This window comes from Toxotes jaculatrix, chromosome 15, assembly GCF_017976425.1.
Source record: "Toxotes jaculatrix isolate fToxJac2 chromosome 15, fToxJac2.pri, whole genome shotgun sequence".
NCBI classification, from domain to species: domain Eukaryota; kingdom Metazoa; phylum Chordata; class Actinopteri; family Toxotidae; genus Toxotes; species Toxotes jaculatrix.
Genome location: NC_054408.1, coordinates 4,957,244 through 4,974,042, shown reverse-complemented (window position 1 = coordinate 4,974,042; position 16,799 = coordinate 4,957,244). Strand labels below are relative to the sequence as shown.

Here is a 16,799-nt window from a genome sequence, read left to right as displayed (position 1 = left end):
CTGCTTCTCATGTTTGTTTACCACTGTCCTCGATGTGAGTGTAATAAATCATGTGGAAGCCTGTTCCCACAATCCAGAGTTTTACACATTTGCTTTTAAGTGACATGGATGGTGTTGTGGTGTTCTCTTCAGGGTTCATACAGTAGCTCCCAGTGCACACTCTTTGTTCTTTCTTAATGCCATTTTTGTCATATCCATAGCCATATCAAGACAGAGACATAGAAATCATCCAGACACATTTCAAAGCTCCAAACCTCAGGAATGAGAGGTCACTAAGACCTAGATGTGTGCTGACAGATGTAGCGTTTATGTTTTTACCCATCTGATGGGGATTTGATGCTGAGTGTTATGTTAAATTATTAAAAGATGCTATGATTTAGTTGTTACAAAAAAGGTTATTAATATAAAGAGCACAGGAATCATTAGAATGGCCATGCCAGCATGTTTTTCATATCCCCTGCATTTATCGACTGTGGCTGTCTGCATTTGGCAGGTCATCATTTGCAACTGATAGAAATGGATTTGATTGACTTATACTGGGGGTTTCCATATGTAAATACAGTCAAATAATGGAAAGAAAGTTCATTGCATTTCATGAAATTACATTCCATTAATTCCTTCTTTCAAGGCCTCTCATAAGCCTTCCAGCTTCTGATAAACAAAGATGACTTTCCTCCATCTTAATTTATTTTTGAAGTAACATTTACATTAAGTAGCAATTTAACAGGCCCCTCTTCCATATTTTCAGCTGTTCAATTTGATTTTCATGAAAGACTCCTAATGAATGATAAACTATCTTAAAGCACTTGGGCAAGACTATGCTGCATTTGTCACTGTGTCTTTTACAGTCTACGTTCATGGAAATATAGAGCAGTTCCCTGCATTTTTGTAATCAGATGAATTCACTTGTATACTGACAGCTAATACAGGATTAATATATCATTACCTTTTAATGACATATCCTTGTATCTTGTAATTTAATATTTGTTGAAAATCTCAAGTTCATTTTTTTTTAGTCCATAGGCCAGAGATGTGATTGTGCTTCGGTGATTCTGGAAAAGGAGCATTGACAAAGAGACTTCTGTTCTTATCTGCCATATACAGTAGCTTTTATTGTTGTTGTTTCAAAACTCTGGAGCATAACCAACAATTTAAAGGATCTGAATACTGCCTGTGAGAGAATGATGCCTTGATTAGAAGTTTGTGTGCACTGTCATTTTACAATTGTAATGAAATAAACTGCCCTTATGCTGTTGTATGGATAGCATTTCTTTTTGTTCAAAAACATATACACACCTGTTCTTTGTCTTCATTTCTATTATTATATTATATATTTTTAACACAAGGTGAGCACTTTAAACCTAATTTAATAATTTTTCTCAATAAATCTATTAATAGTTTAGTCTCAGAAAATGGTGAAAATGAAAAATAAGATTTTTTTCAATACCTCATGATGTCTTGATGTGTTCAAATTTCTCATTTTTTTTTTTTTTTTTTTGAACAGTCCAAAACTTTAAGGGTCAAAACAAGGAATTAGAATTAGAATTAATTGATTTAATGAATCATTACAAATTAAAGTTTTGTAGGTAAATTAATCAATTATTTGACTTTTCTCTTCATAATATACTAAAATATTATATTCATCATATATTATATTATATTATAGATGCAATAGTCAATAATGAGTTGTGAGAACTATTACAGTATGATTACTCTATGAGATTTTTTAAAAATGCCATTGTCTGTAATATCTATAGATGCTGCAGCATTAGTAAACTTCTTTGTCTTCGTACAGGCTACAGCACACTCAGCTGGCAGTTTATTAGGTACACCAGGAAAAACGAATCCAGTCTAATGCAACAGTCCTTCAATAAATCCCGCCGTCATGAAGGCTATTATTTTCACTTTTTATTTAAACTGTTTCAGAGATTCTATGTGATTATTCTGGATCATGTTTGTGGTGCTGTGTAACTATATTTCATTACACAGCGAGGTGTTTCTGTCATTTATCTTATCCTCATTGATATAAATTGGGTGGACAAAATAATAGAAACACCTGGCCGAATAAATTGAAGGACTGCTGTGGTACAAGGTGTCCGGTGTGAGCAAATAGGGGAGTGCAAGTACGCATGCGCAAGACTGACAGCTAACTGGCGTAGCTCATTTCACAGCAGCCTTCTGATACTAAGCAGCTAGCAGCAGTCGTTAGCGTTCTGGTTTTGTTTTCGGCAATAAATTAACAGTCATATTTAATTTTAGGATCTATGGAAGAGAGATCATTACGATTGATGCATACAAGTATGGCGGTTGCGCTTCAAAGCTTTGAAGGCTCTTCGTCAGTGTAGTTAGCGACCTAGCTAGCTAGGTGAAGTTGATAGCGCTAAATAGCATCAACGCTAGCTAGCTAAGTTACAGCGGATTCGTTCAAGCTGGCATCTAAAAACCTCGTACTCAGCCATGGGAATACTATTTACAAAGCTATGGCGGCTTTTTAATCACCAAGGTAAGGATGGTGCTGTGGCATTTATCATAAAACTGTCGAAGATATGGCAGCGAAGTGGGCTCAATGGTCGGGGGAGGCCCGCTGTTAAAGACTGGTCTGCTGTGTTCATTTTAGCCTGGGATACAGCTTTAAACACATGACAGTTTACACGTCTTATTTTGCTATCATAATCTCTGTCAATGTGACTTTTATGTTTTTATATGCGTTAACATCGGTGTTTCACATTGTAGCCTGTGAAGAATGTAGTTTTCTACAAACTCAGCACACCGCTTCTGCATTAACTCAGTGTTCGATTATTTATGCTCTCAGGGTTTAGAGCGCAGGTTAGGTGAAACCAAGTCGATCCCTGGCTAGTGATCTTGAATCAGTAAACAGATAGATGCTTGCGAAACCTCTGTAACATGAGTCCTGCCGTATGGTCCAGTGTTCAGCATGGTTGGCCGGTATTATGGCTGGAGATGGCTACACAAACAGAGCACACTGAAGTCAGCCACATCAGCAGAATGCTCGGGATCAGGATCAATGGATGACTTCAGTGTGAGTCACATTGACTTTGTACTGCCAGTGTAATCACATCACCTTATCAGAGTAATGTAAGGAATACAGGTAACCCAATATCCATTCACAGTTGTCTTAGCTTCTCTAAAGCAGGGCTTTTTCACGATCCGGTTTTAGTCTGTCATGGCTCGGGCTCGATCACAGGGGACATGCATGCTGTAGGCAGTCAGCTGTGAACAAAATTGCTGTGAACTAGGTCCATTTAATTTACACCAGATGTTAGCATGGGTATGGTACAAAGACTTCTGCACAATAAACTGCACAATTTAAGCTAGAGAACCAGACAAAGGTTTGTTATCTGTTGACATAGTCAACAACAGAATACTAACCTTGGCTTGCTGCCTTTCTCCGAATTATATTATTGTAAAGTGACTGTGTTTAGGTTTTGAAGAGGACACATTGTGTTCTGGGAAATTGTGATGGGCATGTTTCACAATTTGCGTACAAATTACAATATTAATTCATTAAAAAGGTAATTTTTTATCTTATTTGAAAATAATAGTATGTAAAAGCAGTAAAATAGTATGTAATGCAGGCATACCCAACGATTCATTTATTTTAAAGTGTCTGACAAACATCCTTTGATTGCCCTCTGACATAAACTTTTGAAAAAATTGTAATTATTTTCTGTTTCCATCTTTGCCTGGCTAGTCATCCTCTGTTAGACCTCCGCTGAGCTCTGCTCCATTTTGCCTCCAGCCATCCTGTCCCTGGAGTCTGTGAGGCTTTTGTTGTAACTCCTGGTTCTAGCCCCAGCTGCACTTTAAAGTCTCAGGAAGTCTTACCATGGCTGTCCCCAGCTGATTGATTCTACCCAGTGGAACAACAGAAGTTCATTCACAGTGAAGAGGACATGTGATGAGGACATTACAATCTTGGCTGTCCATATTCAGTTAACTATTTAATGCTAAAAGGCTTTAAGGCAATGGTATCAAGTGTTATGGTCACAGTGTTGACTTACTGATAGCTCCCATGTGACCCTTAGGTTTTTTGTGAAGAATTTTCAATTTCTGTCCATTCTCTGAAACATTTATCAGTTCATGGCGATATCCCAGTCTATCCCACATATTGGATGACAGGTGGGGTACATCTTATAGACACACACCCATGTTAACACTAAGTATGGGGAATTCATGGTTTGCTGTTTATCTAACCGTTGTGTCTTTGGATTATGGTTTAAATAAAAACCCAATTTAACCTAGTTAATTAATTTAGATAGTTATCATTTTAAATCAAATGCCCCAAATGTGCTAGTTCCACCTTCTCAAATATGAAGATTTGCTCCTTTCCTATTAGATATTACATTTAGTGTCTTTGGGTCTTTTACTCTTGGTCAGATAAATTGCACTATTTGAAGATGTCACCTTGAACTCTGGGAAATTGTGATGGGCATTTTATGTTTTTTCTTAAACCAAACAATTAGAAATTGGCAGAGTTAAAAAAGAAAGAAAGAAAATAATTGTAAGTTGCAGACTGTCTTTGTATTGTGGTTGAATTGTGGGAGGAAACCCACGCAGCCACTGTGCCATCTGCTTTTAAATATGTAAACCGTCAGTACAGTTAGAAAGTCTGCAAGCAGCTTAGCTGGCACCTGCATGACCTTTGTTCTTCAGCAAGATTTTTTTTGCCTTTTGCAGTTCCTCAGCACTAACTTGTGACCTCGAAACAGTGAAGACAGTGTAGTCAGCTATGTGTTATGTCTGTTCACAGTCTGTTTGCTAAAGCTATGTTTTTGCTGAAATAACATACTTCTTGTCCTCACAGCTGTTGTGTTTAGGTTCAACATGGCAGAGAAACATAGAGAAGGCCCGTGTTTTGATCATGTGAATTTGCTGCTGCTTTTACTTCCTTATCGCCAGTGAGGTTTTAGTCACAGTTATACTAACCGCTTTAGTCTGACTGTATGAACTTCAGGTTTACAAAATTGAAAATGCTGTTTGGGAGGGTTCACACTAGTTGTGGACTTTCTTTTCACTGAATTTAAAGGTGTATTCCAGACAAGAAAGGTGAGGTGTGGTCATTTACAAATTGATCCTGTAATATGGATAAGCTAGGTTTAATGAAGTATATTTGTTGGCCAGCACTCCTTTTATTTACAGTCCTTTGAAGAAACACTATCTCAACCTGTTAAAAGCTGTAGGGAATTGCCACCCATTTCTTCACTGCATTTGTGACAGTTTCATATCACTCTGTGGAATAACGTGTTCTTGGACACAACATATTATAGACTGTATACTGTAAATTGGCTCTAAGGCATGGTAGTATGTAAAACCTAAGAACCAGTTAGTCTCAGTCACCAGGGTGATGCTGGGATTTGTTAGGAAGTATCCCATCATTCGTATTCAAGGTCTGTTCTCGAGTTACCGACTCACTTGGTGTCATGTATAGCTGGATGAGTTGGGTTGAAGATTTATGCCAGGCTTGTGTAGATATTGTGTGGCTGTGTTTTGCCCAAAACCAAGTTGTTTTTTTTTGTTTTGTTTTTTTTTGAAAACTTTAAAAGCTGCCAAAAGTCATTTGAAACCTCTGGTCTTGAAAACAAAAACTATACAATTGCCATATGTAAAAAGTGTTAGGTAGGATGTGGGCTTGATCTCGTTATGCCATGCTCTAGTTTCTCTTGATTGCCCATTTGACCATATCTAATAACACCATCCAGTCTTTGTTCTTCATCTATTTGCTGTGTTGTCATGGAATTTGAAACATGGCAATGTAGTTTAGATCTATATGTGAAAAGAGCCTTTAGTGCTGTAGATGATTGAAGATAGGTATTATTGTGCAAAAGATTTATAGAAAATCAACCAGGACTTTGGTGCAAGAATGCTGTGTAATCTTGTGTCCTTTACCTTTATCTATCTTTGTGCGTCCTATAGGATTTCTTACTATTGTCTTGTCACTTCAGCGTGTCAGCAGCAAGAGAGCAATTCATCCTAGCTGTCACATCTCGTTTGTCTTTTTCATAAGTAAAGTCTCTTTGTATTTGAGAGAGAGGAAGTATGTATGCCATCTCCACAGCTGCTGCTGGGTTCAGCATGATTGTACAAGCATGCTAAAGACCACCCACTAACTCATTTGTAGCTGTGAAAGTACACTGTTCACAGCACCACAATGTCTCAGTGATGTGTGAATCTACACATTTGGGTACTGAGAGATCACTTTTGGTGCTGGACACAAAAAGGGCTGTTGTTTGAATCGCTCAGTCCAGTTCCACATCAAAAGACATCTTTTAAACAGACGCCTCGGCTGTTTAAATAAGAGTCATACATCAGTCAGGCACCAGCACTTAACCCACATATTGATGTCACTTTCAGCTCTGTGAATTCTTTGTGTCTTTATTGTCTTTCAGAGCACAAGGTTATTATTGTTGGCCTGGACAATGCTGGCAAGACCACAATTCTTTATCAGTTGTAAGTATAAAAACACTGTACTTTCATTAAGCTTCTTTAAGTGTCCTCCCTGGTTTATTTAGCCATAAAATCTGTCATAAATTTGAATTTTGTTTATATCACCAACAACCCAAAAGTTTTTCCAGAATTTTTTTTTTTTTCCCCCATTTTGTATGTTTTAGTTCAATGAATGAGGTTGTACACACCTCTCCTACGATTGGGAGCAACGTAGAGGAGATTGTGGTCAACAATACCCATTTCCTGATGTGGGACATTGGAGGCCAGGAGTCCCTTAGGTCTTCGTGGAATACATACTACACAAACACAGAGGTAATAGGTTATGTTGGCTCGCTGCCTATCAAAAAGAATTGAGGTGCTTCCTTTGGCATCCAACGAGGTAGCTCTGTCAGGTTTTTCCTCAGTAATTTGAAATACAGTGTAACTGCAGCACCATTATGTCTGTGGTCCAAGCCATTGTATGATAACGTTGAGATGTGGTATTTTTTTTATTAACTGTCCATTATTTCTCTTCACCTTTTCTGACTAGTTTGTAATTGTGGTGGTCGACAGCACAGACAGAGAAAGGATCTCAGTGACCAAAGAGGAACTCTACAGAATGCTAGCACATGAAGTGAGTATCACGAAAAAGTGATAATTATGCTTGTAAGGCATGTATTGATATGAATGTCCACAGTTTCTTTCACTAATTGATATCAAAAGTACAACAGTATCTTTGACCCACTGCAATTAATCATGCTTTTCATGTAATACCAACACCTAATAGAAAATAACTAAGTCTGAATTCTCTTAAACTTTCAAAACATTGCTACAAAGGGGGTCATAGCAAATTGAAAGTTAGCAGCATCTAGCATAGCACTAAACAGTTTAAAGGCAATATCTAATGTACTAATAAATATAAAATAAAAACCATGGTAACATTCTCAAATATTATTTCAAAATACAGAATTTAAAGCACAGTCAATTTCCTTAAAAACAAAAAATCCAGCAGACACTGGTAATGTTAAATTTTATGCAACTTTATATAACCCTTCTTCGCAGTGGTGTTTGTGATGAGGACTTTATTTCAAAGTTGAAGTCACAGCCTGTCATGTAAATGCAAAGAAGACGTAGCCAAGTTTACTGAATTCAAAACAAATGATGTAAACTGCCCGTTACCCTCTAATTAATTCTAATTTTTTAAAATCTGTTTAATACATAGGCATAAAACTCAACTCTCAGTCCTGTGTATGTAGCTCTTAAACACAACACAGTCTGTAGTCTGAATTATGGTTAGTTTACACTAACACATTAGTTAATGCACCAAGTGCAGAGTCAGTTCAGTGAAAGCCATTTTCCTTGAAATGTTAATGTCGTTATAATGTCTTTGAAAGAATTTCCATTTCTTACCCTCGCCTCTTTTGATGTCTCGCATCCGCCCTCCAGGATTTAAGAAAGGCGGGGCTGTTGATCTTTGCCAACAAGCAGGATGTGAAAGGTTGCATGTCTGTGGCCGAGATCTCCCAGAGCCTCCAGCTTACCTCTGTCAAAGACCACCAGTGGCATATCCAGGCCTGCTGCGCGCTCACTGGGGAGGGGTGAGAGCTGCATTTAATACTCACTTTTGTTAAAGTCGACTGCAAAATTGTGACTGATGTATACACTCATAAGATTAGATTAGTTAAGACTTAGTTCAAATACACTACATATATAGAGCTTTGTCTTAATGGCCTGTCCATCTGCTCCTCTGCCCCTGTCTCTTCCACATCCCCATTCCTCTGTGAAACTCCCAATGTCTTATTTATCTCCAGGTTGTGCCAGGGTCTTGAGTGGATGATGTCACGGCTGCGCGTGAGATGATGACCATTGACTTTGATCAGGAGAGCTCTCTCTGTTTTCTCTGCCTCCAGACATGAGCTTGAAATGAGGATGGGGCTGAGGTCAGTTGATGGACGGCCCTCTCCTCTTTCCTGTGAAGCTGACATGGGCAGATCGCTGCCAGGACGTTACATTCTTCTGTGATAATTTATTTTACAAAAGACGTCTGAACGCTGAACAAAAAAAAAAAAGAAAACGTGACCTTTTTAGAAGGACAATGGACAACAAAAGAGACTCAAAACTATTTAAATCGAAATCTCTGCACGGTTTTCCTTTCAGAAAAACACAGGGGTCAGCAACGTGTCTGACATCGAACTTTACGTGGACTAATTCTTCAGCTGTGTGTGAGTCTAGCCCATGGTGGCCTTGCAGTATTGCCGGACTGGCTGTGGCGGTTTTTATTGCCCCCCCCCCTGTGTGTACAGTCCAGTATTCTCTTTTAACGTGGTGCCTGCAGCAGAATGTTCAAGCGATGATGGTTGATGGTGACTGAAACATGCAGAAGGGAGGGTAAAATCACAAAATGCCCTCTTCCTTTCAGTCCCTATGAATAATCAGAGAAATAAAGTGTTTTTATCTGTTTCAGGTGAATTGCATAGTGTCATGAATGAGTATTTCTTTCAGATAACTCCCAAAATTGCTCTTTTCTTCTCTATGATTTACTTTCCTCTTGGGACAAGTGTGAACCACATTGAGTTTCATGTTTTTGTAACTTGAGTTATTCTTCCTTTAGTCCTTTAGGGGGCAGAATGTGTCGCGGCTCACGCTCCCTCAAGCTTTTCAGGGAGCATGATGAGTAGCTACAGGAGTAGGAGGGAGAGAGCCAGACAGTAAGACAGCAGAGGGGTTCAGGGAGAGAAGAAGAGACCAGGTCTGAAATGTGAGCAGACCACGGTGAGTGGTTGTGAGTTATGAGAAAAAGAGAACACAGCAGAATAGTAAGGATTGCGTACACGGGCTTTCACGTTTTCAAAAAGTAAAGTTCAAGTGAACGAGAACTGACACAAGCTGAAGCCAAATTATTTTTTAGGTTCCGGTTAAGCGCATACCATTTATCAAGGCTTGACTGCAGTGGCCTGGGTTTGAATGTGGCCTGGGCCCTTTCATCCTGTTTCTCTCCTCAGCTTTAAAAAAAAAAATGCCATTCCTCTCATTTGTGGTTTCTCCACTGCCTCACTCAGTTGATAGGTTAGGCTCTTCTACAGGTGACTCCTTGGATCTGTTGTCATGGTACAGTAAAATTGGTATAAAACCACAATCATACTTTGACATGTCTCACATACTTGCAACTTTCCTTAGTTTTGCTGTGTGTAACAGCTTTAAAAATAAACCTACATATGTTTAATTTTAATGTTTTCATACTGTGCATTAACTACCAGTCTGAATTTTGGTCGTATCTTTGAATTTTATCTTATTTTAATTCTTTTGTCATTGACTTCTCAGTTTCACTGGATGAAAGCATTAATCAGTGTGTTCTACTTTAACACTGAATCAAATGACGTATATGACGTGTGTGTAATGTGCACCTAAAGTAACAAGCCCACAGAGAATTACCGGCCAACTCTGCAGGGCTGCTTCTCCGGGGCTTTTTAATCTCTTTCAGCCCATAGTTTTGGTTTTATGGTACAGTTACTATGTGTTTCAGTCTTGAATTGGCTAATGTTGCTTTAAGGGAAAATTTAACCCTTGGTGACAAAGGTGGTTAATGGTCAGTTAATGAACACCAACTCTTGATATTTTAGTAAAATCCTACTGTGTGAAAATCATGTTCTCACCAGGGCAACTGAGCAAACTGCCTCCGATAATGAGAAAAAGACCGTGTCTGAAAGCTCCAGAAATAATTGGATCTTGTGCCAGATTTTTTTTTTTTTTTTTGTCAAATATTGTTCATTCTTGCCTTTTTCTCCCACCTATTTAAATATAGTTGTGCAGTCACTGACACCCATTTTCATACAGGTACGTCTAATATGTCACTGTTCGTACTGCGCACACAGTGGTGAAGTTGGTCTGATGATGTTGGGCTTTTCACGCTTGTGAAAAACTATCAGTCAAACTCTTTCATATGTTAATCTATCTGTTGATTCTCTTATTTTTTTTTCAGTGTGAGGAAACTTTTCAGGTACTGAAGCAGGTAAGTCAAACGCAAATAATACCCAGTGATACAGCAGGTTCATGTTTATAGCATTTCATTGAATCACTGTACATTTTGTGTCCATTTAACTCCAGTTCTCGACGCAGTACAGGAGACCTGTGTGTCTGCAGGTTATTTTGAGTAATGTGTCAGTGATGTGGTCAGACACTATAATCACCCCCAGGATGTGACTTGCTTTTGTTTGACATGCTATTTGTACGAGTCTAATTTATGTTCAGGCAATTAAGGTATATGTAATACTACAGAAATCTACCAAAGCGTAAACAACAACCGATCCTGTTCTTACAAAGTTTTTTTTTGACTGATGAACTGGTCTTGTTTTAAGGCTCTTACCTCAATAGAATTTGTTGTTTGTTGTCACTGGGCTAAAATTGACAGTTGGCAGTGTTTATGTTGTGGTTGTCTTTCCTGCAGCTGTTGTGTTGTGGTCTCACTGGTCATCTGTCATATTTTCCAGTGACTAAGCATCATGTAGCCCCGTCCCTGGGTGTCCTTGGCATTGGGAAGTCATTCGTTTGACTGCTAGAATCATTAAACGTCTGTAATACCCTGTCTGAACTTGAAATACAATGCACCAAATGTTCCCATAGCCTAAAAAATCTTTTCCACCTATTTAACATGGCATCTAGCTATGTAGTTTTAATTTTCTTTTTTAATTTACTATTTTTATTTTATTTTATTTTATTTTATTTTATTTTATTTTATTTTATTTTATTTTATTTTATTTTATTTTATTTAGTGCTACCACCTACCAGAAACAAAATATTATTAGCCTCTATTTTCACAGGTTGGATAACCCAAAACCTGAAACACATAAAATTAAAACCTTAATGTTAGACATCAAATGCCTGTCTCTGTCTTGATAAAGACTGTTGTACTGTGTAGAGAGTCTAGGACGTTCTTCTTCTGTCCTGGAAAGTGTGACTTGTTGCGTTTTTGTAAATATATTAAAATACTGTCATTAAAGTAAAAAAAAAAACTATTGGCATGGGTAGATACCACCTTGGAGAGAAGGAGAAAATATTATTATTATTTTTTTAATAATCATATTTTGTAATTTAGGTTAACGCACCCTTTAAAACACGAGTACTTCTTCAGTTTTGCAGATTAGATGAGATAAGATTAGCAACATCATTAGTGATGTTGCTAATGAGGACCAGTCATCCAGTGCATCACAGAGTGGAGGGCCATTTCCACTTTCCAGAGGGAGAGAGAGACGCATTCAGCTGCTGCTGTCCATCTTGGTCCCCGGGTAGCACCCTGCTTCTGGCACAAAGAGTGAGAGTAAAGATATGTCATACCAGAGAGACAGAGGTACATAGAGGGGAAATCGTACTTATGGCACATCTTTCATTCTTTGTCCTACATCCTGTGTCTGCAGAACTACATGTTCAGAGTTACATCTTAATTTCAGTCCTAAATTGCTGTTAGAGTTTTTCATTGCTGCCACTGGACCTCAGCTGTATGCTGTATGTTATCTGGAAATAGTTTTTGATGTATTTTTAAATCTCAGTCGTTTTTTTGCACTCAGATCATGTGAAACTTGCGTCGTAGTCTCCTCTGTCACTTTGAAAATGTGAAATTTTTCTGTTTTCTTTTATGTTTGACCTGGGTATCAGTCACTATGTCCTATGAGAGGTTAAATGGAATTTCCGCCATCTATTTTTTGACCTGAAGTGAATACATATATGTATAAGTGTGTGTGTAGGATTGCCTCTACAGATGGCCTACTAATGACAGAAATACTGTTTTCACATACAAGAATCCTTTCCAACCTTTCCAATCCTTTCTCCATTCTAAACAAATGTCAAAACTCTCCCAGGATGGTATTATTAATTTACAGGCTTTATCCTTAATCCAAAGGGGCGTTGGTGATTTATCAGGCTGTTGTTTCAGACAGTCACATTTGTTGAGTAGTTTTCTGTGTGTGGTTTTTATGTATTGGGGCGTGTACTTGTTTCTCTTTTTCTGTCTCACAGGTCTTCAGTTTGATGTTGACCTGATTCTTGACAGGATCAGGCTAGCTCAGGGTCAGCTAACAGATGACCTCAACAGATCTGGCACTGACAGCCCTGCCAGGCCTTCAGCCAGCCGTCTCCTCACAAACTCAAACTCATATTCTTACGAACGGTCAGACCTACTTCCAAACGTTTTACAGTTGCATTTGTCAACATCACAACCAACGTATACCCACTGACACAGGGTGGTACTGGTGTAGCTGGGGTTGACTTTTGTTTTCTTGAGACCCCCACCATGCATGCCCCACTGCCTTCCTCATAACTGTACCGCTGATGCATTAGCCTCAACAGGTGTTCTTTTCTGAAAGGATCACTTAGGTATATTTAGATTTTGAAACCTGAGAGTGCTGCCCTGTGATTGGCTGCGGCGACCACATGATAACCTGGGTAGAAACCGCAGCTGTGTGCTGTCGCCCAGCGTTTCTCTGGAGGGAAGCTGGGGAGGCTTTGGCGGCTTGGGAGACCATTAAACTTTAAAATAACTGGTAAGCAAAGAAAAGGAGAAAAAGCACAAAATATATTTTTTACACCCTGCATGGCTTTCCATCTGCTTGGACGTCCGTCACTTCCATCCTCTGCTGCCCTCTGGATCCAGGAAAACAGCTGATTGAGGAATAAGGACTGTGAAGGCTCTGCCACTCATTGAAGGAGTAACAGAACAATTCAGATCTGCAACGCTCAAGCAAGATCAACCCAGGCCTACCTTTGGATGTATCTGAAATTACAGCAGCGTTCTGGCCATTCTTTCTTCTTTTCAAAATCTCAGCACCTTCCTGGCTGTTTTGTCCTTCTACCTCAACTGCTCCACCTATTTCTTTTGTTGTTTGACAGCAAACATTTTAAATTAATTTTAATGTAAAGACAGAGCAATCAAGTGCTAAAAAAAGGTAGTTAGTATGCCGCCCTATATTTAACCTGCAGCCTCAGAAGGCATTGCATCTCCATTTGCTAAACAGAGTCAACCAATCAGGCTGTGGCATTAGCTTACATGTCAAATAGCTGAAGCACTGTTGGGCAGCTGTCGCCAGCCTTCAGCCAGGAGGCACAGTTCTTTGAGCTGTGTTGTGGCAAGTGAAGGAGGAGGGGTGGCTGTCTCACATTCAAAGGCTGTTATAATGCACTCAGTGTCCCACCTTCCTAATCTGCCATTCTCCCTGTGTGATTAATGATTTTACAGTTGTAGCACAGTTTGCGAGGTGTTTCACATATTTGTGTTACTTTGTGTAGGGTTGGGGCAAATCACAAAGTCGGACTATCAGTTTGAGGCCCTAGTGGATGGCAAGTGAGGCCACCTTACTATCAGGAAACACTGCGGGAATCTTTCACTGGTATGGCATGCACATTGGTTTAACATCAGTATGTTGGTGTTATACTGTTTATAGCATGTGTTTGCTGTTTAATATTCCACTTTTTGAATAAGTTTGTTCAAAGGGGGATGGCTGGCAGCATCCTAAAATATCCCTGGTGCAGTTGTCCTTTGGTCTCTTGTCTAAGCCCCAGAATGTGCAGCTTGAAATTGTAATTTGGTGCCACTGATAGAGCATTAAGGTTAACTTCCCATTTACATGTGCTTATGAGGCCAGACCTTGTTCATTCAGAGTTTAAACGAATGCCTCAAAATGTCATCTGTGTTTTTCTGTAGAGCCTCTAAAACCGTCCCAAAATGACGGAAATTGTGGAGGAATATGAGGAGTTTGAGGAGGAGTTTGAGGAGGAGGAAATTGTGGATGAGGTAAGTGGACGTCTTCCCAACGGGTTTTGAACACTGACAGTAAAATGCAAAACTGTTTTTCTTTACTTTCTCTGCTGTACTTAATTAGTTTTTGTTGTTTCCAGCTTAAATATAATTAAAACCTGTGATGTGATTTCAGTAGATTGAAGTTACTGTATCTACTGGAGGATCTGCAGGTCCAGAGGCAGGCCCTATGAATAGTTAAGTTAGTGACGATACCCCCTCCAGTCAGCAATTCATGGAACCGGTCATCCGTGTCTGCGGGTGGATCCTGTTTCAGGCAGACACCTTCTGATGGGTTTTAAGTCCTGGACTGGTCTTAACAGCCAACTATAAATCAAAGCTATTTAAAATTGAAGAGAGGATATTTTATCAGTACAGGTACTTTTACCTGAGCCCTTGCTCTATGGCGGACAGCCCCACAACATTAAAAATGGAGTCTAGTGACGTAATCGTTACACAACTGCAGAAATGCACAAGATAAGGTCATTTATATCCATGGATTTCTGAAGATGAATTTTCAGCATTAAAGCATATTTTTGCAGCAGCTATCCCCCAACATATCCAACCTATTGATCAACAAATTTTGGAATGCTATAATGGTACCCAAATTATGATGCCGTCCTTCCTGTGTCGGATAGATGGTGCAAGATTGGATTACAAACAATTTGGGGGTGTGGTGTGCTAGTTTCTGGAAGTTACCATTTTGTCTTTTGCCTCAGATTTCCCACCAGTTAAATAGTTTGTTGTTCATCACCAGTCTCCAGTAATATTTGGCTCCGGACTATTTGATTAAACCTCATATTCCCTAGATTTTAAGATGTTTTTATGCAGCATTTAGTGTCCATTTTGTGTATGAATTGTTGTGTTCTTGAATCTCTCCGTATCAGTGTCCAATGGAAGAGTGAAAACAGAAGGCCAACAGCTTAATCCCTTATTTCCTAGTGAAATAGGATTAAAGCGAGCCTTGTATTTATTCATACTTTCTATTGCTGATATCTTATAGGGGATTCTGAATGATGTATTACCTGAACATACCCATCGATCAGTTGTTATCATTTAATTCCCGTATAACATATCAGCTGTTTTGAATTGATTTACCATCTTTACTGCAAAGATGTAAATCATTTGGGAGGCGGGACAGATGGATATCCACAAAACCTATACACTCTGGTTTCACTAGCACTTTCATCTACACTGTGGAGAAATGTTGCATTGTTTTTAGGAAATAGTAAGATGGCTTCTTATTTATTCTACAGAATGGGGAGAAACATAGTGCTGTTCAGGTCAGATATGAAAATATGCAAATAGTTGAGAACACACCATACTTTCGGAAGACTTAGTTCATGATGGGTTTAGTTGTTCATAAGTTGTTTTTTTGTTTTTCTTTTTAACTAATTTATTTATTTGATAATTTTTCTTCATGTTAACTCAAAAAATGACTTAACTCCTCAGGTCGTTAAGGGCTGGAGTGTAGAGTTCTCTGTCTGGCATTCAGACAAATTTAGAAGTGGACATCTATGGCACATTGGCAGAGAGATGGAGTAGAGAGAGAGAGAGAGAGAGAGAGAGAGAGAGAGAGAGAGAAGGGCAAGTGAGACGAGTCACTGTGCTGTAAATCACATTCCGAACATGTTAACGTTACAGTGCTACTAATTTGCTTAGGAGAGGAGGATGCATGGAAAAACTTTGAGGATGTTAGAGAGAGGTTGTTTTTGAATTGCTCTGTAGGGATGTGTAACAGAGTGCTTAATCTACACCTATGGTTCTCTCCTGTCTGATAGATTCAGATAATGAAGCCTCTTACAAATGTTTATCAAAATGATTGAGATGTTTTTTCTCTCAGCTCTGGTTATTCCTAGATTTCTGGTAGATATGAGGGATCACTGGTTAGCTTCCAAAGCTAAATGGCTCCTAATGTTCCGCCTTATGTGACTGTAAATGTTTCACTGATATTGCCCAAGTAGAGGAAAGTGTAATTCAGACAGGCAGCAAGTTAGAGTGCTATTCATGGAACAGTACACTATGTGTGAGAATACTGTCAGTCACTGTAGCCTGAGGTGCTTGACTAGAAAGGAACGTTTCCCCATAAACAGATGCTTTTTCCAAAATTATAAAAAAAAATTCTCCGACCGCTTCAGTACAATGAAGATGAGAGGGATTTAATTTGTGGTACCCACAGCTTTGATGAGTGTCATTTAAAATATTCAACAACAACATCTCTTCCCAGAAACTGTTCCTCTGGATAATGCTCACAAACAGCTGTCAACTATTTTTTTATGGGACTTTTTCTTTGGAAGAAAGTAGTTCCTAAGAAAAACAGTTTGTTCTGTGGATTATCAAAAGTAGCAAGGACATTATTTCTTGACATTCAGTGTGCTCTTGAATTTTTTCGAATGTCATTCATCAATATTGTGAACATTACAAATGAAATCCCATTCACTTCCACTGTATTGGAGTGAAGGAAGAAAACAGATGTGTTGAAATGTCTTAACGTAAAACCAAAACTCTCTAGAGTGGCTAGATATTACTACAGGCAAGTGAGAAAATATGTTTTTTTGTAATTTGGGTGAGG

The 16,799-nt window shown here is 38.8% G+C and overlaps 2 protein-coding genes across 5 annotated transcripts in view; both read left to right on the top strand.

Annotated features, from left to right (window-relative positions):
• The first annotated feature begins 2,164 nt into the window (after nt 1–2,164).
• Nucleotides 2,165–8,531, top strand: arl5a (ADP-ribosylation factor-like 5A). Its single transcript, XM_041057914.1, has 6 exons — nt 2,165–2,503; nt 6,408–6,468; nt 6,630–6,777; nt 6,995–7,078; nt 7,891–8,042; nt 8,256–8,531. The coding sequence occupies exons 1-6, from the start codon at nt 2,458–2,460 to the stop codon at nt 8,302–8,304; spliced, it is 540 nt and encodes a 179-aa protein (XP_040913848.1). The 5' UTR covers nt 2,165–2,457; the 3' UTR covers nt 8,305–8,531.
• A 4,356-nt stretch (nt 8,532–12,887) lies between these two features.
• Nucleotides 12,888–16,799, top strand: part of neb (nebulin) — a 57,867-nt gene continuing 53,955 nt past the window's right edge. For all 4 annotated transcript variants that reach the window (XM_041056919.1, XM_041056917.1, XM_041056918.1 and 1 more), the window contains exons 1-3: nt 12,888–12,977; nt 13,720–13,820; nt 14,135–14,224. In XM_041056919.1, the coding sequence (XP_040912853.1) occupies nt 14,156–14,224 (69 nt within the window). In that variant the 5' untranslated portion in view covers nt 12,888–12,977; nt 13,720–13,820; nt 14,135–14,155. The remainder of the gene's footprint in view (nt 12,978–13,719; nt 13,821–14,134; nt 14,225–16,799) is intronic.